Genomic DNA, 24,136 nt, shown 5'->3' on the forward strand with positions numbered 1-24,136 from the left:
GATAGCTTCTACTAATTTTCTAAAATTTTCTCCGCCGCCGATCGCTGCTAAGGATCTTGAGATGAAGTTCCAATTAATGTTATCAAACGCTTTTTCTGCATCTAACATTATACCCGCAAGTTGCTTCTCGGGGTGTTCTCTGTAATATTCTATGATGTTCAAAATAAATCTTGCATTCTGCCTCATTAGCCTTCCCGGTACAAATCCTGTTTGGTCTTCATGTACTATGGTAGGAATTACCTTTTTTAGCCTGTTTGCTAAAACCACCGCAAAGATTTTATAGTCACTATTTAGAAGTGAGATCGGTCTGTAATTTTTGATATCAGATGGGTCTGTCCCTTCCTTGTGAATTAATGAAATCAATGCCTCTTTCCAGGATGTTGGCATCACCGCAGTTTTTTGTATATCTTCTATCACCTTTTTATATGGAATTAACAAGACATCCTCAAATGATTTGAAAAATTCAATTGGAAGTCCATCTGGACCCGGTGTTTTATTCTTTTTCTGTTTTTTAACTGCTTCGATTATCTCATGTACCGTAATAGGCTTCTCTAACATTTCTTGTTGCTCTTTTGTTAATTGTCCGATCTTAACCTTCTCAATATACTCTTCTTGAGGCTGCTTTAAGATCTCCTGTTTTTTATACAATTTCGATAAAAGTTTTGAATAATTACTTTCATTTGACCATTTTGTGTGACTTCCTCTTTATCTCCATTTTTAAGAGATCTTATAATCTTCTTTTCCTTTTCTTTCTTTAACTTATACGCCAACCACCTGCTAGTCTTGTTGGCACTTTCAAAATAATTTTGTTTCACCCATTTCAATTTCCTCTCCAATTCTTCCGTAAGCAATAAATTTATTTCATGTTGTATAGATAAAATCTTTGCCTTTATTTCTTTTGTATTCCTAACTCTTTGTTGTTTCTCTTGTTCTCCTAATTCTGTTACTAATTCATTATATGATTTCATTCATTCTTTCTTCCTTCTTGCTGAATAACTTATTGCGATTCCTCTGAAAAAAGCTTTAAACGCATCCCAGACCACATGCATTGTTGTATCCTTCTTCAAGTTATGTTCAAAGAAAAACTTTATCTCTTTTTTAGCTGTTTCCAAAAATTTTGTTTCTTTTAAAATTTGTAAATTCAGAGTCCAGCAGAAATTTTTCTGGGAGTCTACCAAATTTATTTGTACCGGGTTATGGTCTGCATACGTTTTTGGCAGGATACTTGCTTGACTGACAGATAGTGTTAATAATGCGGACATCCAACACATATCTATTCTCGACCAACATCTATGGGCTTGGGAGTAGTGGGTGAAATCTTTCATTTGTGGATTTTTCGTTCTCCAAACATCTATCAAATTGAATTCATCAGCCATTTTAAGGAAAGTTTTAGGTAATATACTACGAGATTTTTTAAGCTTCAGTTTCTCAATTTTTTTTATCTTTTTTTGCATCAAACACAGCATTATAGTCGCCAAAAATACAACAATTTTCCGAGCCAAATTCCAATAGTTTTTCATGTAATACCTTATAAAATTTCTCTTGATTATCGTTAGGAGCATAAATATTACCCACAATCATTTTAATTCCGTTTATTTCTAATTCTATTAATAAAATTCTCCCAGCTTCATCGTTATATAACCAGTTGGATTTTATGTGCCTCTGCACATATATAGCTACTCCCCTCCCCCCCCCCCAAATGCATGAGTGATAAAGCAGACCCAATTTTTTATTTTGCAGGTATTTTGTATTATTTTTCTTAATATGTGTCTCCTGTAAGCAAATTATCTGGGATCTTGTTTTTTGCAATTGCTGGAAAATCCTCTGTCTTTTTCCTGGCTCGTTTAATCCATTTACATTTACCGATATTATCTGTAACCCTGTCATAGGAGTCATCCTAATACATCATTACTATCCAGTATTTTTGTTTGGTCCTTTTTTGTTTGAAGTCTTGTCCTTACTCTTTCTCTTTTCTTTTTCTGAAATTCATCTTCATCTACTCTACTGAATCCATTCTCTTCTTCTTGGTCTTCTCCCGTCTCTGACTCACGGCTACTTGGTTCAACAAATCTTTCCCAAAATTCTTCCATCTTTTCCAATGAAGTTATGTTATATCTCTTAGTTTGGTACACAAAAAAGATTCCTTCTGGTACCAGCCACCTAAATTGTAAATAATGTTTTCATCAGCCATGTTGTTAACTTTCTATATCCGAATCTTCTCTGCCTTATTGCCCAGGGTATATCTTTCAAAATTTTGATATTTCTGTCTTTCCATTTTAAACCATTATCTCTTGCTTCTTTTAAAATTTTCTCACACGTTGCAATATGTGTAAACTTGACTTGTACTTATCTTGGTAAACTGAATTTTCTTGTATAATTTGAGGCAATTCTTTTGACCCAATCAATCTCTCTCTTTCCTTCTTCTAACAATTCTTCTTCTTCGTCTGTAGTTAGTATTTCAATAATCTTGCTTTCTATATTTTCGTCTTTTTCCTCTGGAACATTTTGAAATCGCAATACATACGCCTCCTTATCCATCTCTAGTCTTACAACTCTATCCTCTAATTCTGCCTTATTTTCCCGAGCTATACCAGTTGCCTTCTTCTCTTGTTCTTCTAACTTTTCTACCTTGGCTGATACATTATGCACTTGCTGTGTGTTTGCCAACAGTTGCTTTTGGAATTCTTCTACTTGTTCATTAGTTTTTTTAATCTCTCCCATCAGATCTGACTTCATTTCCTCTAAAGCTTCTTGGTTTTGTTTAAAACCTGCTACCATGATATTTTGCAATTTTTCCAGGGCATCCTGACTTACAAATGATGACACTAATTCCACCCCCCCCCACCCCTGGCGGGGTACCTTGACCATATTTCTTAATTTTGGTCTCCATTAATATCAACTGTTTATACCTCCAACCTTAGTATTAATTCTTGGACCTTGTTCACTATTTCCAATATCTCTTATAATCTCTTGCCTTAATTCAAAATTCAATATTCCTATCCAACACACTCTTCATTCACTAAATTCATTCACTAAATTAATATGCCCTTATTCCTCTTATAATTATTCCACCACCATTAATCACCTAATTAATTAATTAATACAATTAATTACCTAAATCAAATAATCACTCTTATTAAGTTAATTAATAAATCACTTTCTGTTTCTTGGTACTTCATACATCTATACTAATCCTATAAGCAATATAATACATTATTCCTTAAAGTTCTTATAATATCACCAACTCTATACAATATAAAACTCAGTCCACTTTTCTTCTTTTCTTCTTTCTTCCCACTCTTTCCTTCTTATGTCCTGTTCCATAACACCTTGCTTATAATTTCTCACTGTTCAGAGTTCTATTTTATTACACTGTCACAAATCCAATCTTCAGGGAAGAGGCAGCCGCAATAAGAACTATTACTAAGAACCGCCTCTCCCCCCTTTACAAAGTTCTGTTCCTTCAATCTTCTTTCTTCAATCTTCTATCTTCCACAAATAACTTTCTAGTTAAGTCTGTCCTCTCTCTTCTCAAGTCCTCTCTTACTTACTTGCTCAGTCCTGTCTCTACTCCAAATCCGTTCCTTCAATCGCCATTACCTTCGTTCTTCTGCCTTCTTCTACTTCCGCTGCCATTACCGTCACCGCCACTAACGCCACCTCTGTCACCACCATCCATTCCGCTTTCTTTTTCAACCTGCTTCTGCCTTCTGCCTCCTCTCTTTTCTCTCCTTTCAGCACACCATCATTCCTTCTACTCCATCTGCACAATTCCAATCCACACTCTCTCTCTCCGTTCCCCGTTCACTGAAAACCTCATTGAGTGCTTGAAACACCGCCGCCTCTCCTCTGCTGTTCTCGCCCTCTCTTCTGCTCGCCACCGCCGCTTCCGTCCCAGTTCTTCTCCACAATTCTTCAGCCAGTAACTCACTTTTTGTGCTCTACTCCAAATGGAATTAATTTTTAAAAAATTACTGCCACTCCGGGGACTTCTTCTTGAGATGCATTGCTGCCCCGTCGGCTCCTATCCGGTGGCCCAGTTGGACGCTGAAGCGTTGATAGGCACCGGACAGAGGAAAAGTTAGGACTAAAGGGGAAAGCCTCCACTCCCCCCGCCAATCCCAACCAGCTCCCCAGACTGCGAAGCATCCCTGGACGCTTCTTTAAGAGGTGCTTTCTGAACTGAAAGCCCTCTCTAGTGCCTACCAAACAGAGCTTTCTCCCGGAGCTCGGGAAAGTTGCTCTGCCTCACCACACCATCATACCAGAAGTCCCCTCCCCCTACCTCTTTTAAAGGCACTGTATGGCTGTTAAAGATTCATTTTATATTTCAGATTTTTTTTTTTAAACAGCTCATGCTAGGTATTTTTGGTGCATGAATACAAAGCAGTTCAGCATCCTCAAAGCTCATTATGCTGCATTGCTTAGACTGAGTTTACAACAACTGCAATCAGCAAGAGAAGTGCAGTGATAAAGCAATCAGGGGATACTTTCATAGTTAGCTTCACTACTTTCCTTAGTAGAAAACAGCCTCCACTCTAGTTTGCATTTTTGTGTGTGCTTGTGTGAAGCTCACTGTAACTGGAACAGAAGACATTTTAATACACAAAAGCAGAAAGGCTGCAGATGGGGAAGAAAGTCACACCCAGCAGTTTCATTCTTTTCTTGTGCAAACACAGAAACTAGGATTTTATCCCAAGGCTACAGCTCCTTTAACAGCAAGATATCACATTTTTTGCTGAAACTGAACCAACTCTCCCAGAATCCCTGCATATGCCAATAGAACAAAGCAGGCTTTGCTGGTAAAACCAATATTACTAATTCTTTTATTCTTTGGTTTAAAAAAGTTTAATCCTTTAAACAGATGCAGGAATCATGCTATAAAAGATCCACCCTCCCCACACACACACACACAAAGATGGGAGATTTCCAAAGAAACAAGCAATTAGTTCTGTGTGCCCAAAGGGGTTTTGGAGTGGTGCTTTATCAACAGCAGCTCTCCCATAGCACAGCAAGCTACTTTGTGAACAAGGGGAATCTCTTGTGAACAAGGAGAATTTAAAGTAATAAATAATCTCTAAAGTAGCTGGTGATACATAGGGTGGTTCAAAGGGAAGAAAAATCTCATTGGGCATGCCTAAACTAGCCTAATCTGGTTTTGTTACTATTTTTAGTTAAATAAAACTAGAGTCCAAAGACTAACAAAAAAAAATTTCTGCATCAGTTTTTGTGAGTCAGAGCTCAGTTTCATCAGCTATAAGATGTATCTATTGAAGTGAGGTCTGATTCACAAAAACTTACAAAGGATTAAGACTTTGAAGAGTCACTGGTGGTGGAAAATACCATCAAGTCTCAGCTGATTTATGGTGATCCCTACAGTTTTCAGGGCAAGAGACAAACACAGGTGGTTTACCATTCCCTGCCTTTGCATAGTGACTCTGGATTAATCTGGTGATTTCCCATTGAAGTACTAATCAGGGCTGACCCTGCTTAACTTCCAAGATTGGGCTAGACTGACCCATGTAAACCAGGAGTCATTAGACTGATATTATTTTTCTGCAACAGACTAAAGCAGCTATTCCTCTTGATTTTTTTTTGTAAAATAACTTGACATGGTATTTTTCTTCTAACAAGGTTACTGGTTACATGTTATACACATGATGTAGAATGTATAACTCCATACATGGCATACAGAGCTAATGCTGAGAGCCCATGTGCTACAGTGGCTGTAGCAATGGACAAAGATCTGGTAGACCCAGGTTCGAATCCCTACTTTCCTGAAGCCTGCTGGGTGATCATGTGCCAGTCTCTCTCTCTCACTCTCTAGTTAGCCTAACTAACAGGGTTGTTGAGAGGATGAAATGGAGGAGTGGAGAGTGATGTATGCTGCCCTGAGGTTCTTGGAGGCAGCAGGAGATTAAAGTGTACTTAATAAAATGTTATTTTACATATCATTGTCATAACCATCTGTTCAGAAAAGCAGTGCATGCCAGTTTCTTTGTTCCAGCTGTTGCTTCCTGGGCTCAAAGATCTGCAAAACAACCATTGTGACACTTGGCCTACAAGCAGAAAGTTTTGTAAAAGTAGCCTCTCTTACACCTGGCACACTAGACAGAGAAGTAAAGACTACTCCCTTCTTAAGGTGAGAATGAAAGTCTCTGCTTTCAAACATGTCATTTAATAACTAGTTGAGCCAGTTTTAATTAACACAGATATCAATGTGCCTACACCTGTTTTTTGAGTTGTGTACAATCATTTTACTGAACAGCAATAATTTCACTGAAATATTTGCTGAGATGGTACTTGCTGGATTTCTCTTAACAGTACATGCTGCTGGGTAGGGCAAGATACTATGAGAATTTAATCAAGCCTATCCTATCAACAGCAACCCTTCTGGTTTGTTTCTCTTAGCACATGAAGATGGGGGTGGAGACAACTATACCTCATGCATACAAAAACTTATTGAGAAACAAGAATGCTGAATAGGCTTGCCAGCGGGGGTTCTCCCGCTTTCCCAGGATCCTTCCCACCCCCAGTCAGCTGGTTGGCGAAGGGAAGCCCTGCCCCCACAGCCCCCATGTGACTTTCCACCTCCGAAGCTTCAGTCTTCAATTGAAAGGCTTCCTTTTGGGATGGTGCGTCTGTGTTACTTTGAAGAAGTTGCCAGCAACTCATGAGTAGAGATGCCAATCCCTTGCTTCAGTCACCAGAAATGGGGGGGGGGGGGGAAATGTCTGCTGGGCACTTCATTATTCCCTATGTGGAGATCGATTCTCATAGGGTATAATGGGGAACTGATCTAGAAGTATTGGGGGCTCTGGGGGGGCTGCTTTTTGAGGTAGAGGCACCAAATTTTCAGTATAGCATATAGTGCCTCTCCCCCAAATACCCCCCAAGTTTCAAAACGATTGGACCAGGGGGTCCAATTCTATGAGCCTCAAAAGAAGGTGCCCCTATCCTTCATTATTTCCTACGGAAGGAAGGCATTTAAAAAGTTGTGCTGTCCCTTTAAATGTGATGGCCAGAACTCCCTTGGAGTTCAATTATGCTTGGCACCCCCTTGCTCCTGGCTCTGTCCCCAATGTCTCCTGGCTCCACCCCCAAAGTCCCCAGATATTTCTTAAATTGGACTTGGCAACCCTAATGCTGAATGAAGAGACTGGCAGCCACTGAAGGGAAAGGAAAGGCAAGATTTCCCATGCCCATCAATCTGGAACACCAATGCAGTTTATCAAATAAAGACAGGGCAACCTTGGGCTAGTCACTTACCTCCCAGCCTAACCTACCTCACAGGGCTGTTGTAAGGATAAACATGGGATAAGGGTAAAACATAGGTATTGTTAATACAACCCACAAGTCACATGCAACATAGGCATCTTAGAGCTGCATGCTTGGAAATCTCACAAAAGTTTTGAAAAACATCCCTAAGTGTTTGCATTGTCTGAGAATATTAAATACAAAAACACAGTGAGAGCAGAACCCTTTAAAAGTTACTGGCATGCAACTGGAATAACTGCTTTATGTTCATGTTAAAAACACAGAAAGATTCTTCTGCTGAAAATTGGCAAATTCTTTACTCACTAGAGTTCTTTTGTTTAAAAGCATATATCTTCCAGAAAACTGAGTAAAGCCAGACAACTAAAGAAAAAGAACAAAAACCCACACCCTAATCCTGGAGAGTAAGACTGAATTCACCACATGCTACTGGAAGTGCTTCTCTAGACCCACTTCAACTGCTGGTGTGCATACGCAAACAAAAAGGCAATTTTGAATAAGTTTGTGCCAGGTTTTTTAATTGATACTCAGACAAGAAGGCTAGTTTTCAAACATGTTCCTGCCTCACTGAATTCAACAACGCATGTGATTTCAGTCTAAAGCCTACTGACCTCAAGTATGTTTATATTTTTCATCTTGAACTCTTTTAAGGAATCTAGGAACTGACTCATTTAAGACACTCCACAAGCCACACAATAATTTCTACTGGAGTACAATGCTGTTTAACAGGCCTGTTCTGAGCTGTGTCCTGGACCCAGGGACAATAGCCAATTGGTATCTACTGTACATGACCATTGCCAGTTTTTAGAAAATAAGGTTGACAGGAAACTGCAGAGGCCTTTAACCACTAGCTTTAGGATATCATAGTAACACTAATAATCACTGCTGTGGCCAGTTTCCTCCTCTCAGTTTAAGTTATGGTTTCTTAAAAATATCTTTCCTTGCAAGGCCTTCCAAGCATTAAAAAAGGTAAAGGTAGTCCCCTGTGCAAGCACCAGTTGTTTTTGACTCTGGGGTGACGTTGCTTTCACAACGTTTTCATGGCAGACTTTTTACGGGGTGGTTTGCCATTGCATTCCCCACTTCCAAGCATTACATGCATATTATCTGTTCTCTCTTTCACTCTCTTCTTATCGTGTGTTTTCAGTACAGTTAATCTCTATAAGAGTTGGCGTATGAAAGTCCGTACTTAATGTAATCTCAACTGGAACATTTATTATTTATTTAATTTATTTATTACTTTAAATTTCTATCCCGCCCTCTCCGAAAGCAGACTCAGGGCGGATAACATTCATTTTTACAGATTAAAACCAATAAAAGATAATTACAATTTAAATTTTTTAAAAAACATTTTATGGTGCTGTATCACTACAATATAATATATAATATAAGTGGTGATCACATAGTACTCTATAATGATGTAGGGTGGCAGCTCTCTCCCGATTAGATCTCAAAGGCCTGTCGAAACAGTTCGGTCTTACAGGCCCTGCGGAAAGCAGAGAGATCCCGCAGGGCCCTTATGGCCTCTGGGAGAGCATTCCACAATTCTGGTGCTGCCACCGAGAAGGCCCTCGCTCATGTCAGCCGCAACCTAGCCTCCTTTGGTCCAGGGATGGACTTTGTATGTAAGTCTATAGAAGCCAGTATCATTTTAAGAGTTCATCTTTCCACATGGAGCTGAGACTCAGTGGCAGAAAACTTCTGCTCTGCATGCAGAAGGTTCCAAATTCAAACCTTAGCCTCTCCAGGTAAAATGATCAAGTAGTAGATGATGTGAAAGACCACTGAGACCATGGATGACAGCTGCCAGAGTAGACACTACTGATTTTGACAGATCTATTGTCTATAAGATATCATCATGTCACACACACCTGTTAATCTTTTATGGCAAGTTGATGGCCAGGGACAGCTTCCATTTATGAATATATCCCTGCCTTATTTACCCAATTGTTACTCATAACAGGTGACCAGGGAATAACTATGATCATGATCTTCCAAAAAGAGAGATTAGAAATAACTCTATGGGAACACCACAACCTTTCTGCTTCTTAATGACAAATGAAACTATTCATGGCAGCTTCAGAGTAGAATGCAATTCTTCCATGTATAGAGGATTTCTGTAATTTTGCTTTTATTCCTAAGATTTATTCAGGCAACAACAGAGGAGCAGAACACCAGCCAAGATTTTAAAAAGCCTTTTTACAAAATATTTGCAATAGAAAACTAAGATTTATAGAGGAATAATATACAAATTTACACAAAAGTTGCAACCGTAGTAAAGGAGCTTATTACCACAGGACTGCATCCTCAAGAACTACGTAATTCTGCAGAGATGGCTAAATTTGCTGCTTTGATCAGAGAGGGCACTATCTACCTTTATTACCAATGGGAAACCCCTTGCAGGGGTGTCGAACTCATTTGTTTTGCGAGCTGGATCTAACATAAATGGCACCTTGTTGGGTCAAGCCATGTTGGATTGGGATGGGTCATTTTGGGCCAGGCCATGTGTGTCCCTATTTAAGATTAGGTAGCAGAGATATAAACTTTATAAAGGACACAGGCAAACACAATTAATTTTAAAAAAACCCTTAAAACATGTTCAAAACGTTAGCTCTCGTTGGTCTTAAACGTGCTTTCTTTGTATTTTTCCCATGGGATCCTGGGAACTGGGCAAAGGAAGCTGTGGCTTTTCCCTTCCTTCCCCAGGGGATGAGGGGGAGGAGCCTCAGCCAATAGAAAGGAGAGAGACCTGGCTCAATAGCTCTGCTGTGCATTTGAAAGAGCCTGGAAAAACAAGCTCTGCCTTCCCCCCTTCCTCTCCAAGGGAGGATCCTTAGCCAATGAGTAAACAGAGGTTTTGCTCTGTAGCTCTTGTGCGATTGAGCAAGCCTTGCAAAGCTATCTGTTATACAGAAGGAAAGAAGAGACAGGGAGAAGGAAGCAGATGACAGGCAGTTGCCCCAGGCCACATGTTTGACACCCCTGCCTTATAGACTTTTTGCATGAGACAGAAAAAAATGAACTGATGACTTGTGGATTTGATAATTGAGTGGAAAGGTTTTTTTGTGAATAATAGGGAAAAGATCATTATGATTTGGTAATAATAGATTAAATGTTAAATTTGTAATTTTATTTTTTGTCATAGAGAAAATCAGACATTTTTTCTTTATAATTCTTAATTTCTGTATACTTTTTCTTCCTTTCCATATATATATCTTTGTTTTTTTTAAATTATAAAATTTGCAATAATTTTTTTAAAGCTCTTCTGTTCTCCATACAACAGTAAGTCCCAAAATAGCAATCCATGGAGATCACTTGATCATCTGACATGATAAAATAGTGGCTTACAAACTGATCCCCCCCACCAAACATTTCAAGGTTGTACTGAAGTTACCCTTTAAATTTTCTTCTTTAAACATGGGGAAGGGGGAAGAAACATGGCTACTTCAGGAAGTAAACACAATTCTCAAAATTACTGGATTTAGGAAACTCTTAAAAGTGACAGGCATAGGGAAACTCCTCAAGCTGCTGGTGGTGTGGATTTTCCCTATATCACAAGTGTGACACATTAATTAACAAGTAATCTTTTCTTCAAAATTAGCTCTCTCTAATATACAGAATCAAACTTCCAAGAAACCAGACCATCCCTCCCCCCCAACGCTACACTATGTAAGCAGGAGTCAAGTTGCAACTTTAAGACCAACCAATTTTTATTTAGAATGTAAGCTTTCGTGTGCTCTTAAGCACACTTCATCAGATGAGGAATCCAGCACAGTGCTCAAAGCCATACATAGCTGAGCAGAGCCATAAATAGCTGGTTACACTATCTTACAGTAAGGAAAAAATCTAGCTTTTAATCATAATGAGTAGGACTGACTTAAGGATATGATCCAAAAATTGGCAGTCTCTTTGAAGTTTACTTTTCTTTTCTTTCCTCCCCCCATGTAAATATAGCTAAATATATTACAAGGTACCTGACAAAACACATTACAGCCTCCCCAAACCACCTCATCACAGCATCACTCTGAAAGAGTGTTGGTCTTTATTCTGTATAAACAGAATTCTGTAGAATTCTAAAAACAACCACAACTCAAGTTTCCACTGCAGTTGCTTTATTTAAAGACAGAGGTTAACTTTTTAGTCTCAGGAGAGAAACTACACAAAAGCCAATGTAAAATCCTGTTTCCTGTAAAATGCAGCAGATGTTTTTATATAAGCAGATGCAAGCCATTATGGAGCAGGCTGAACACCAGGCCAGGCTATAATCTATATATTTTCTTTGAAGGAAAATATACACAAACAGAAAGAGATAGACTAACGGTCCTTGCAATTAAGCTTGCAGTTGCTTTGTGTCTTGGGAAGAAAGTCCTTGCTGTGTTCTTCCTTGTACAAGACAGGAAATCATGTCCACTGGACCAACTGCAGAGATTAAAGCTTGGAAACTGATTACTAGTTTGAGGTTAGAGAAGCATGAAGACTAGATGTATGTTACTAATTTTGCCTTGAAAGGACAATAACAGTTTGCACTGTAAAGTATTCCTGCATTTCATAGCAAGAACTTGGAGACCCATACGACAGCCAGAATTGTATCACTATTATTTCATTAACAGCAAGATTTTATTCCAAGCTTGGTATCTATTTCAATAAGTGTTACCAAGCAGATAAGAAGATACAAATAACCTTTCTGGTTCAGACCAACAGTCTATCTAGTCCATCATCTTGCTTCCCACAGTGGACACCCAAATGTTTAGAAATGCACTCAAGCAGGATGCTGTTTACCTATGAATATGGAGATTCCCATGCAGGCAAAATGGCCAACATCACTGACAGACCTCTTCTCTCAAGGAATCTGCCTAATCTCCTTTAAAAACCATCTGATCTATTAGTTCCTAACTATATCCTATGGCAGCGAGTTCTCCAACTCATACATTGTGAATCTGCTGACCATCCGCTTTAGCTGGGGACTCTGAGTTCTAGCTACTTTCCTCCCCCATGCATATTTTCATAAACTTACTTCACATCCCTCCCCCATCATCTTTTTTTTCTGAAGACTCTTTTGTTTGGCCTCATAGTGAAGTTGCTCCAGATTCTTAATCATTTTGAATATCCTTTTTGGCAGCTCTGATACATATTTTGAGATGGGAGGATCTTAGCTTTATATAGTATTCCAAATGTGTCCACAAAGAGTCATTCCAATATTGGGCATTATAGGTTCAATCCCTTTCCCATAAACTCCCAGCACAGGATTTTCTTTTTTCTCCACTAATATTACTGGGTATTTCCACTGCATTGATTTGCACTATGTAATCCACCCAGAGTCTCAGTGAGAAAGGAGGACTATAAATAACATCAATAAATAAAATAAACACAAGAATGACAGATTTCTACAATCAGAAGGTCATTCTGTTCATACCCTACTAAGAAAAAGATGCTCTTAAGAAACTGTGGAATTTTGGAGTGGAACCTATGGAAATTTGGAGTGGAAAACTTGAAGAAAAACTGGAAATCTTGACTGGTTATTTTTAACACACTCATTGTCTCCAAACACAAATGCTTCTTTTATTTATTTGTTTGTTTTGATTTTTATGCTGCCCTTATCTGTAAACAGGGCTCAGAGTGGTATACAACGAAAGATAAAACAACCAGATTCATACTAACATAAAACTAAAACAGTAAAATTACAATGGTCAACTTAATTAGATGGTGGTCAGAAACTTCAAGTTGTGCCACCGCCTTGCGGGGGGGGGGGAGTAAGAGTGCAGCCAGATGGAAGCTGTCGCTGTCCTCAACCAAATGCCTGGTGGAACATCTCTGCCTTACAGGCCCTGTGAAACTTCATTAAGTTCTGCAGGGCAAAGATGTTACTCAGCACACAGTTCCACCAGGCTTGGGTGAGGGTACTAAAAGCCCTGACCTTGGTCAAGGACAGCTATCTGGGGACCACAAGCAAGTTCTTATCCGCAGAGCGAAATGCTCTTTGGGGGATGTACCAGGAGAGGTGGTCCCATGTGGGTCCCAGACCGTTAAGGGTTTTGAAGGTAAGCACCAAAATCTTGAACCTGATCTGGTACTCCACTGGAAGCCAGTGCAGCTTACACAGCACAGGTTGAATATGTGCAGTTTGTGGGGTCCTTGCCACTGCATTCTAGCTGAAGTTTTGAGGTCAGACTCAAGGGTAGCTCTATGTAGAGCAAGTTACAGTAGTCTAATCTGGAGGTGACTGCTGTGTGAATTACTGTGGCTAGGTCAGGGTAGGACAGGTAGGGAGCCAGACCAGTTGCCTCACCTGGCATAGCTGACAGAATGCCAGTCTGGCAATATTTGTGATCTGGGCCTCCAATGACAAGAAGGCATTCAGAAGTACACCCAGGCTCTTGACAGTTGGTGCTGGCGTTAAGGGCATGCTGTTCAATGTATATATTCCCATCCAGCTATTTTCTTCAAAAGGTGAATATTTATTTATTTCTGTAAATTTATAGTCCGCCCTTTCCCATAGTGGGCTCAGGGCAGATTCCAACATGGAAAAACAATTAAAACCAACAGTAAAACAACCAAACAGTTAAACAGTCAAAACAGTTAAGAAATTAAAACGGTTAAGCCATTAGCTCAGAATTAATTTAAGGCAGCATGGATGGTGTGGGCACATAAATTAAGACATACTTGTCACAGCTTAGGTGTCCAAAAGATATCAACTGTATTGGCCCGATTTTTAGCAATCAAGATGGCAATCAGTGCTGGGAGGTCAGTTAGATGGTGTAATAAAATACCTGCCTCAGCCATAGGCCTGGTGGAATAGCCACCTGCCTCAGCCTTAGGCCTGGTGGAACAGCTCCATCTTACAGGCCCTCTGAAATGGCAACAAACCTGGTAAGACCCGAACCTCCATAGGAAGCTGATTCCACCATAGGGAGCTGATTCCCCCCCCTCCAGTACACTGTACATTTTAATTTTTTTTGTTCTGCATACATGCCTAGGAATTTTATTATTATATTTGGTGATTTTAGGATTTTTAGGTTTATGTTTTTCTTTTCTTGTTAGCTGTCTGTGGAATTTTTGTCTGAGGAGCAGCACAGAAGCCTTTTAGACAAATAAAATTTACATTGATTGCCTGTGAGACAATCTTGTGTTTATGTTATATCAAGCAGGAGCACGCGGTGGTTGGCAGCTTTTCCCTGTTACAAGCCTTTCTGTTGGTTGCTGGAATTTCATATATGGTTGCTATTGATTATGATATTTGTGGATCCTTAATATGGTTACATTTATATCACACCTGTTGCTTATGTATCAGTGCAAGGTCCGACCTGTTCCAACAAATGTGTCCCAGATATTAACTCAAAGAAAGAATTAAAGATTACACATAAGGTTTTCTTTACCCAATAATTCAACAGGACAATATACACAAAATATTTCCATGTTTAGATCATTAATATAGGTACAAACTCTATACATATTGTAGGGTTTACTGTATCTGATAGCCATCTGTGAGCCAAGATGTTTTCAATTGCTCTTTTGCACGTTAGCAGATTTCACACATGGTCATGGCCTCAGCTACAAAGGGAAAAGCTGTAACTCTCAAAGAATGTTATAGAATTTGGAAATGAAAAAGCGCTCTTCTCAACAGCACACTGGTGGTTATAAGCATGCCATGTGATGGTATAATTTGCTAATACCCTTGAGAGATCATTCCATATACACAAGTCTCACTTTCAGGAAGCTATTCCTAATAGCTTAAAATTTTCATGCCACATTCCTCTTATATGTAGTTCCTTTGATTGCAGTTTATCAAAGCCAAACATCTTCTCAGCATGGTTGTTTCCCATTAAGGATTTTTTTTGTAGAGTAGAAATCCATTTAACAAACCACTGGAATTCATGCTGTCCATGTAATTTGCAAAATCTGAGTAGGCATTTTATGTTTATAGCTAACAAATCTTGTGGAACCTGCAGAGACCAACAAATTCATCGCAGTATGAGATTTCACTGACCAGAGATAAGTTAGAGCTTTGATACAGTGGACGAGATAGGTTCTGATGTACAAAATCATTTTCATAATAAATCTACTGTTCTCAAGGGTGCAGCAACAATCTAACACTTATTTGTGCAAGGTCAGATCTGGTCCAAGCATTCTTTGAGAAATCAAAAGCTGTGCATACTCAGGGCTAAACTAGATGTGACACTGTCTACAGGTTCAACCCATGGACACCACCACAATTTTAAAGCTGTAAAAACATACTATGAAGGACCAATTTTAACTGGGCCTGCAGTGTGGCAGTCTGAGGCACTCTTCTCCTGTCTCCATGGTTTCTGAAGTGCTGAAACAGCTGCATCCCCCACTGTAGCTGATTTGGCACTTGATAAGCCATGAGGGAGGGAAAGAGAAAGAGGAGTTGGATTTATACCCTGCCCTTCACTCGGAATCTCAGAGCAGCTTCCAATCTCCTTTCCTTCCTCTTGCCACAATAGACACCATGTGATGTAGGTGAGGCTGAGAGAGTTCTGAGAGAACTGTGACTGGCTCAAGGTTACCCAGCTGGCTGCATGTGAAGGAGTAGGCGATCAAACCCAGTTATCCAGATAAACTCCACTGCTCTTAACCACTATATCAGACCGGCTGAGAGTGCCTCAGCCTGTGATGCTGATCTGGTCCTCATGGCATTTTAAAATCACTTTAAAGAGGTGCCAGTATCTACCAGTCAGACCTACAGATGCCTAGTGTGGTCCTCTGGCACAATAGCACTGAAAATGCTATACTGCTGTGCCATTAGTGGTCTATGCTAATTCGGTCTCCAGTTCAAATTTGATTATGACATCATGAATTTAACTAAAACTGGCTCAAGCATTTTACCATATTTTTGTAAGCATGCTGAACATTATACTAAAGCACTGTTTCAAGCATGAACCTAAGAATGTTCCGAATAACATTTCAAAAATTCAGACAGCTAGGTTGGCATTTTCTAACTGATATGCTTAAACTAAAGATTTGTTTGCACTTAGTGGGCTGAAATAACTCTATTGCTTAGATACATTAATATGCCAGTTCAGCAACAATACTCAGTTATGGTGTTGCTACTTCTACAGATGGGTTGGCTAATGTTGTGTTCCAATGCACAAGATGTAAACAAGTTTCATGCTTGCCTTAATAATGCCTTAAGAAAATGCTGAAATTTCTGTAAGCAGAAAGGCTAAAAGTGCATCTGCATGTGAAAATTCTGCATACAAACTGCAATCCAGATCCTTTTTAAAAAGTTGTACTATGATCTGGAACCTCCATTCTACAACTTGTTTGTGTGTTTTTTTGAAATTGAGGTCAGCCAACTGCCACAGGTGTCAGAAGCAGTAGGGTCTCACCAAAGTAATGGCAGCATTGTACATGTGCAATGGATTTGTCTTATGATCAAGTGCTATGCCTCTAGCTCAAACAACACATGGCCCATAGTCATTTTCCACAGGATCAAAACCATGGGGCTCAACTGGCAGAGCAGTATTTCTGTTGAACTAGACCCACCCAGTGCTACAGACAGGAAGTTTCTAATAACACACCAGCAGAGATCCTTCATTAATGGCACATCCCAGCTGAGCAGTTTTGCATCCCATAGATTTCCAGAGGATCAAGTTAAGCATGTGCCAATTTGACCCCAACAAAGTCAACAGGACTTACAAATGTATAACTTTGTCTGCATTATGCCTTAACATACTATAATTTCACTAGAGAAAAATGCATTTAAGCCTTTCCAGCTCATGTCATCAAAAACGAAAGGTGCTCTTTTTCACTTTGCTGGTAGAAAAATAGTTATATGTTTCTCAAAGAGTTCAAACAGCTGTTGTATTTTAAGAAATAGGACAGTGTGCTGTGTCCTTCATAGCAACTAATGCTTTCTTTCCTCTGGGGAATTTGTAAACCTAGCTTTGAAAACATGAACAGTCAAGTGGAAATATTCTGAACAATTTCAAAACAGCCCTATTTGTGTCTGTACTAGCAGACAAGAGCAACTGATTGTTTCAGCAGTCAACACACTTTATCTAAGCATGGCACAAATCATCCCCCTCCCCCAACACAGATGGGTCTTGTCTCTAGGGAGAACTGTTTAACTGTCTTGCGCTAATATCACTAGACAGAAGGCGGAGAAGAATTTCAAATGTGTAATAGCACAAGGCATTGAAGAAAAGCAAATCCATATACAACTATATGCAGAATGTGTAATACATCTATACAGTTATTTTTAAAAATTGTGAAATGGATTTTCTTAACAGTGTATTCATTCACGAGTTGATATTTTCCCCGTGGTTTGATGCCACCCCCTAAACTGGACAGGATGTACATTCATTTTTAAACTGGCTTTCTTCTACTTTCTAACCCTTATTGACATTTACAAACAGCAAAAGGGATGGTTCTTTTGCAAAAACACACTAGACTTATTTAGAATGCCACTTAACATGGAATACAAACATCGCTTCATTCCACTGTGGCAGCTCTAACTTTCACCCCTCCCCATTAGCAATGTTTATTCCATTTAAAAAATTAACCATTTCACAACATAGCGTTTGAAGAGCACTTGTTTTGTAATTAAGTACAACACTGATATAGGAAAAAATGGCTTTGGAATGTTTTTTACAGTACTTTACTAATGGATCCCAGGAAGAACTTAATGGGTATTTCCGAGCAAGAACTTAATGGGTAATTTCAAGCAAACATATTCACAGTGCAATCCTAGCCACAGTTACACCCTTCTACATCCACTAACCAACAGATTTAGGTGTAACTACATATCAGACAGGGAGCCACAGAGGTCCACAGCAAATATAACGGTAAGAAAATATTAAGAAATTGGATCCAGCAACTCATTGGTGGATGGTGCCAATAGTCCCAGATTTTTCCTGTTTTCCCCTTCCTCCCAGAAACCATATCTATCCCCAGGAAAGTTAACTCCTGGCAAAATCAGGGGAAGGTCTTGGCTTCTATAACCTAATGTTGGCTCTCCAGAGGAACTGGCTGGCCACTATGTGAGGATGCTGGACTAGATGGACCACTGGTCTGAAACAGCAGGGCTTTTATGTTTTTATGACAGCTATATGTGTTGGTAGTAGGGTTGCCAATTCCCAGTTGAAGGCAGGAAATCGCCCAGTTTGGAAGCCCTCCCCCTGCTTCAGGGTTATCAGAAAGCAGGGGGGGGGGGAGGAAAATGTCTGCTGGGCACTCCATTATTTCCTATGGAGACCAAGGTTCCAATAGGGTATAATGGAGAATCAATCCATGGATATATGGGGAGGGTGTTGTTTTTTGAGGCAGAGGCACAAAATTTTCAGCATATTATCTGGTGACTCTCCGCAAAACACTCCCCGAGTTTCAAAATGTTTGGACCAGGGGGTCCAATTCTATGAAACCCAAAAGAAGGTACCACTATTCTCTATTACCTGCAAATGGAGGGAAGATAGTCCCTTTAAATGTGATGGCTAGAATTTCCTTTGGAGTTCATTCATGCTTCTCATAACCTTGTTCCTGGCTCCACCCCCAAAATCCCCAGATATTTCTTTAATTGGACCTGGCAATCCCAGTTGGTGGGCTGGAGGGAGAGAAGGTGACATTGCCACCATAACAACAGTACCAGGCTGCTTCCTGCCGCTCACACACACAGGCCCCTTCCTCAAGAAAATTATGTATTCCTCAACACTCCGCCCCCCCCCATGCACTCTGTAGCTTAAAACCAGTGCTTAATTTTTTAAGTTTTATCAGTACGAAAAACAAACACACACACACCCCACTTGGTTAGTTTTTCCTACATAACACTGGCAGCCCTGGATTTAACAGACATCTACTAAGGCCTATTTTATCACTGCAACCCTCTCTACTGCCACAAACCCTAATGCCACAGAAACCTCTATGCCTTTTAGCATTAGGAGATACAAATCATTATATATATATATATATAAAAAAACCCAATGGTGCTTTATAGATTCGAATGATACCAGATTTCATACACTGTAGTCTGCATCCAATTCAGTTTGATTACTGCTAACAAAAGAAACAGGAGTGCAGAGCATCTTAAAGGCAAATAAAATTTATTTCAGCCCAAGCCTTCATAAGTCAGATCTCAGTGCATTAAAGTGAGTATCTGACCCACAAAACAATGTTGCAAGCAACTGTGTTGGTCTTTACAGAAGGTATTGGTGGACTCCTTTTGTTTTCCTGCTACAGACTAACCATCTGAAATTAGACTACTAAAAACACAGTAAGCTTGTTGGCGTTTTAAAATACTATAGAATTCCTCAGAAGGTTTGTGACTATATATAGTATTATTTATTTACAACTCTTAAAAAAAAAAACTTTCCGACCACCCCTCAGACTCCAAAGCGTATGTTTGCACGCGGTCACGTCAAGCTTGCACTCTCTCAAACACCCCCCACGCTCAAGAAGCGCATTTTCTTCTTGCTCGCACCGCAGGCTTCTTCCTATCATAAATTGGAGCGGCGCGTAAAAAACCTGCGGCAGCTCACAAAGCAGCGCCTGGCTGGCCGCGGCACGCCAACGGCTCCTCCAGCAACAGCTTCGCCCTGACTGACAGCCCCGGTGGCAACCAAGGACCGCCGGACACATCCAGCAATGCCGCGCGAGAGTCAAGGAAGGGCCCCGGAAGGGCCAGTCCCGGTAGTCCCTCCTGCGGTCAAGAATTTGCAGCGCTGCCAGGCGAGGCTGCTAGCACCAGGTGGGATCTCAGTGCCGGGGCGGGGGCAGCCCGAATGAAATAGACGCAGGAGCCACGGCGGCCGCCCGACGCAAAACAGGCACTGGCACAGCCCCAGTGCCACCGCCGCCCGCCACGCAAGCCAGCTGTCCCCTGCGTGTGGAGCGCCTGGGGAGAGGAAGCGGCCCGAGACAGCCTGCCCCCGCGGTCCCCAGGCTCTGCCTTACCTGCCCCGCGCAACAGGGCGCGGACATGCTTGCCAGGGACGGCCGGGGCTCTTCTGCTCACCGCGGCCTCTCTCCGTCTCCCTCTTGCGCGGGCGGCCAGCCACGCAGCCCAGGCACCGCCGACGCGTTCCCCACGCAGGCCCTCCTCACAGCCTGGGCGCGCAGAAAGCGCACACGCGCCCCCTAGAGCGGCGAGAAGCGCGATGCCTTAGCTCCTGCCACGGCGGGTGCCTGGGTGGACAGCTCGAGCCCAGCCCAAAACACGCAGAGCTTCCGCTGTCGTCAGTTTGCTTAGCAGCAGATAAATAAAGGCTTTCCGGTGCTGGAGGATCCCAAGCGCCTGCCCTGTTGTGAAGCTAGGCTCCGAGCAGGACTGCGGGAGCCCAGCGGAGGCCACCTGTCCGCCTCCTCCCTCCAAGGGGCTACTTGGCGCTGCTTTACGAGGCCAGAGCTCCAGCCGCCTCCCGGGCCCAGAATTTGAGGGAGAGAGTACGTTGCGCGCAGTCTGCCAGAGGAGGGGGCGGCTTTGGTTTCCAGGACAGGCTGGCTTCACTTCCGCACGTGGGAACTCCTTGGAGGAAGTGTGTCATGTGCCGAACAGGTGATGGAGGATATGGGAAGGAGCAATCCCTCTCCCTCCTACTGTGGCTAAGGGAAGCCCCCCCCCCCCCCCGCTAAACTAGCAGGGGCGATGATTGGCTTACAGGCTCCAAGAAATAAAAACAGTATATCTACCTGCAAATCTGGTTGGAGCAGAAGTCTTAGCAATGCTGTCGGAACACATATTTGAACCAAGATTCATCACAACTCATTAGATTGAAGAGCAAGACTGAATGAAAATAAAACGTCTCAATAGCCAACTAGTGTTAAGTGAAGGAGACCATCCTATCTATGGGAAAGGCCTCCTTACAATCTCATTGTAATTTTAATTGGAAAAAAAAAATACTGAGTCATCTGGCCCTTGGTATGTGCCCATTAGCAGCCCCATGGTGCAGAGTGGTAAAGCTGCAGTACTGCAGTCCTAAGCTCTGCTCACAATCTGAGTTTGATCCTGGTGGAAGCTAGGTTCAGACAGCCGGCTCCAGGTTGACTCAGCCTTCCATCCTTCTGAGGTCAGTAAAACGAGGACCCAGCTTGTTGGGGGTAAGGTGTAAGTGACTGGGGAAAACCACCCTGTAAAAAAGTCTGCCATGAAAATGTTGATGCGATGTCACCCCAGAGTTGCGAACAACTGGTGCTTGCACAGGTAACTACTTTTACCTTTTTAAAAACATGGCCATTAGTCTGACTCCTCCTGAACCCGCAGTTCTCTTTAACTTATCTAGATAAATTGATTTAGATGCTCCACAAACAGAAGGTGGGAAAGAAAGTTGGCCACCTGCAAGCAAAATTCTTTTGCTACGGCAATGGAGATCTATGTGCAGATTCAAGAAACGAAAAGTGCACTATATCAGTGGTCCCCAACCTTTTTGGCACCAGGGACCGGTTTTGTGGAAGACAGGTTTTCCAGGGACCGAGGGTGGTGATAGTGGTTTCAGGTTTATTTCTATTAGTATGGTGTGGTGGTTAAGTTTGTGGACTCTTATCTGGGAGAATCGGGTTTGATTCCCCACTCCTCCACTTGCACCTGCTGGAATGGCCTTGGGTCAGCCATAGCTCTGGCAGAGGTTGTCCTTGAAAGGGCAGCTTCTGGGAGAGCTCCCTCAGCCCCACCCACTTCACAGAGCGTCTGTTGTGGGGGAGGAAGGTAAAGGAGATTGTGAGCTGCTCTGAGACTCTGAAATTCGAAGTAGAGGGCAGGATGTAAATCCAATATATTATTATTATTACTACTACTACACTGTAATACATAATAATAATAATAAAATTTTATTTATACCCCGCCCTCCCCGCCGGGGCAGGCTCAGGGCGGCTTACAGGGTGTGGCAAAAGCCATGTTGAACAATAAAACAATTATACATTTCTATACCATTTAAAATTTACCATTAAGTTTTACATAATATGTAATGAAATAATGAAATAATTATACAACTCATGGCCCGGTTGCTAACAGGCCACGGACTGGTACCGGTCCATGGACTGGGGGTTAGAGACCTCTGCACTAGATGACTCACATTTTTGTCTTGTCCTTTCTACAAGGTGCTTGGGGGTAGCATACACGGCCAACCAATTCCTTCTTGTTCTCCTCACAATCACCCTTGGAGATCTGAACACTCAGTGGCCTCCCTAGTCCAGCCGTTTTAACCACTACACCCACTGCACTCGCCAGTAGCTAAAAGAATGGTGATCTGGAGGTTACCAGTTCAAACATCTTTACATCCGCTTTACATTAGCCACTTTCTCTCCCCACATCTACAGTACTAGCCTTCCATGCATGGCTACTTTAACAACAGCAGCAATGTATATGAAGAAATGTGCACGCACATGAAAGCTTATACCTTGAATAAAACATTGTTCCATTGCTTCAGACAACAAAGCTACCCACTTGAGTATAGGATATAATTTGAACATAGAAAACACTACATGTATGCTTAGATGCTAGAAAATTCATGAACTTATTTCATTTGTGGGGATAATTAAATTGAGCTTGACCTCTCTCCCTTCCTCTGTGGGTCTCTATTGTCAGACTTTAACTTATAAGCTCCTCAAGGCGGGGAACACTTTTGCTTTTCTTGTTCAATAAAGAACAATGGAACCGTATATCCTGTAGCCAGGAATTTGTCAGGGGGCACTGGCTTTCAGGAAGGGGTCCTAATTAAAATGTAAATTTAATTAAGGAGCAGTAAGTATGTACTATTCTGCCCCCCTGCTAGCAGGGGAGGTAGAACCTGAGTTGTAAAGAGCTGTGCTGGCCCAAAGTGATTCCTGTAACAAGGGTCTCTTTGGGCTGCCTCCACAACACCAATGCGAGGAAGGAAGGAAAGATTACAAAGACTGGCATGGATTAAAAGGCAAGGTAGTCCCTCCTGTGCCAGCCCTTGTAATCCTGTATTCTCTCCCCCCCCCCCCCCGCACCCCACCAAAAGGAGAAGAAAGGAAGGATTTAGGATTTACAAGTGTTGGTGCAGAACAGCAAGGATTTTAAAAGGCAAAGTACTTTGGTGAGGGTGGGGAGGAGGGAGGGAGGCAGTGGTGGGGGCACTGAAGATTTTATACGGGGGCCATCTTCTGCATCCCCCTCCCCTGGGCTGGCCACAGCCCTGGAACCACATACACTGGAGTAAAAATCCAGGCATTTAATGATCCTGCTTTATTGCATGTATTACACATTCTTTTTAATTGTATAGCTGCAGCAAGAAAGACTGCAAAGCTGCCTAGCAGTTGATTTTACATGTTGATTGCCTAAGAACAGTTTAAAATGGTTCTAGTCTTTCAAGTTTATTACTTGTAAATGGAATTCTGAGCTTTTTATGGCATCAGCTGTTTTTTTCTTCAGACACTAGCTTCTAAAAGCATAACAACGGCACTCTACATAAAGCTAGTCAGTAAAATCCTTCCACTCAGAAAGGCTTGAATACAATGCTTCCATTTACTTGAACATTGGTTTTTTGTGCCACAATAGTAAATTAATAATTTGTTATGGCATCTACTATATACGACTCCTGGGATACTCAGCTGTGATACACAGCCCCAGTGCCACCGCCGCCCGCCACGCAAGCCAGCTGTCCCCCGCGTGTGGAGCGCCTGTGCGTACTTTGGTGAGGGGGGGGAGGAGGCGCCTGTACGCGCCTGTATCTCTGTCTTCCACTTGACAGAGATACAAATCTGATTGACTTTTCAAGTATGTAGAACATTATGTAACCTTTATCCTTCCTAATACCTCTCTGAAAGACAATATATTCCCATGCTGATTATGGTACCCTTCTAGATTGCCCTTTTGGGGTTGGACTAGAGGCCCTATTTTGCAGTGGTTTCAGTCCTACGTCAGAAGTAGGAATCAGAGTGTGGTACTGGG

At 41.5% G+C, this 24,136-nt stretch overlaps 1 protein-coding gene across 1 annotated transcript in view; it reads right to left on the bottom strand.

Moving 5' to 3' along the window:
* The window catches only part of SERINC5 (serine incorporator 5), a 64,961-nt gene extending 44,301 nt beyond the window's left edge, over positions 1-20,660 (bottom strand). Inside the window, exon 1 of the mRNA XM_060235877.1 lies at positions 20,182-20,660. Within this exon, the coding sequence (XP_060091860.1) occupies positions 20,182-20,208 (27 nt within the window). The 5' untranslated portion in view covers positions 20,209-20,660. The remainder of the gene's footprint in view (positions 1-20,181) is intronic.
* Between the last annotated feature and the right edge of the window lie 3,476 nt (positions 20,661-24,136).

The sequence above is a fragment of the Heteronotia binoei genome, chromosome 4 (genome assembly GCF_032191835.1).
Source record: "Heteronotia binoei isolate CCM8104 ecotype False Entrance Well chromosome 4, APGP_CSIRO_Hbin_v1, whole genome shotgun sequence".
Classification (NCBI taxonomy): domain Eukaryota; kingdom Metazoa; phylum Chordata; class Lepidosauria; order Squamata; family Gekkonidae; genus Heteronotia; species Heteronotia binoei.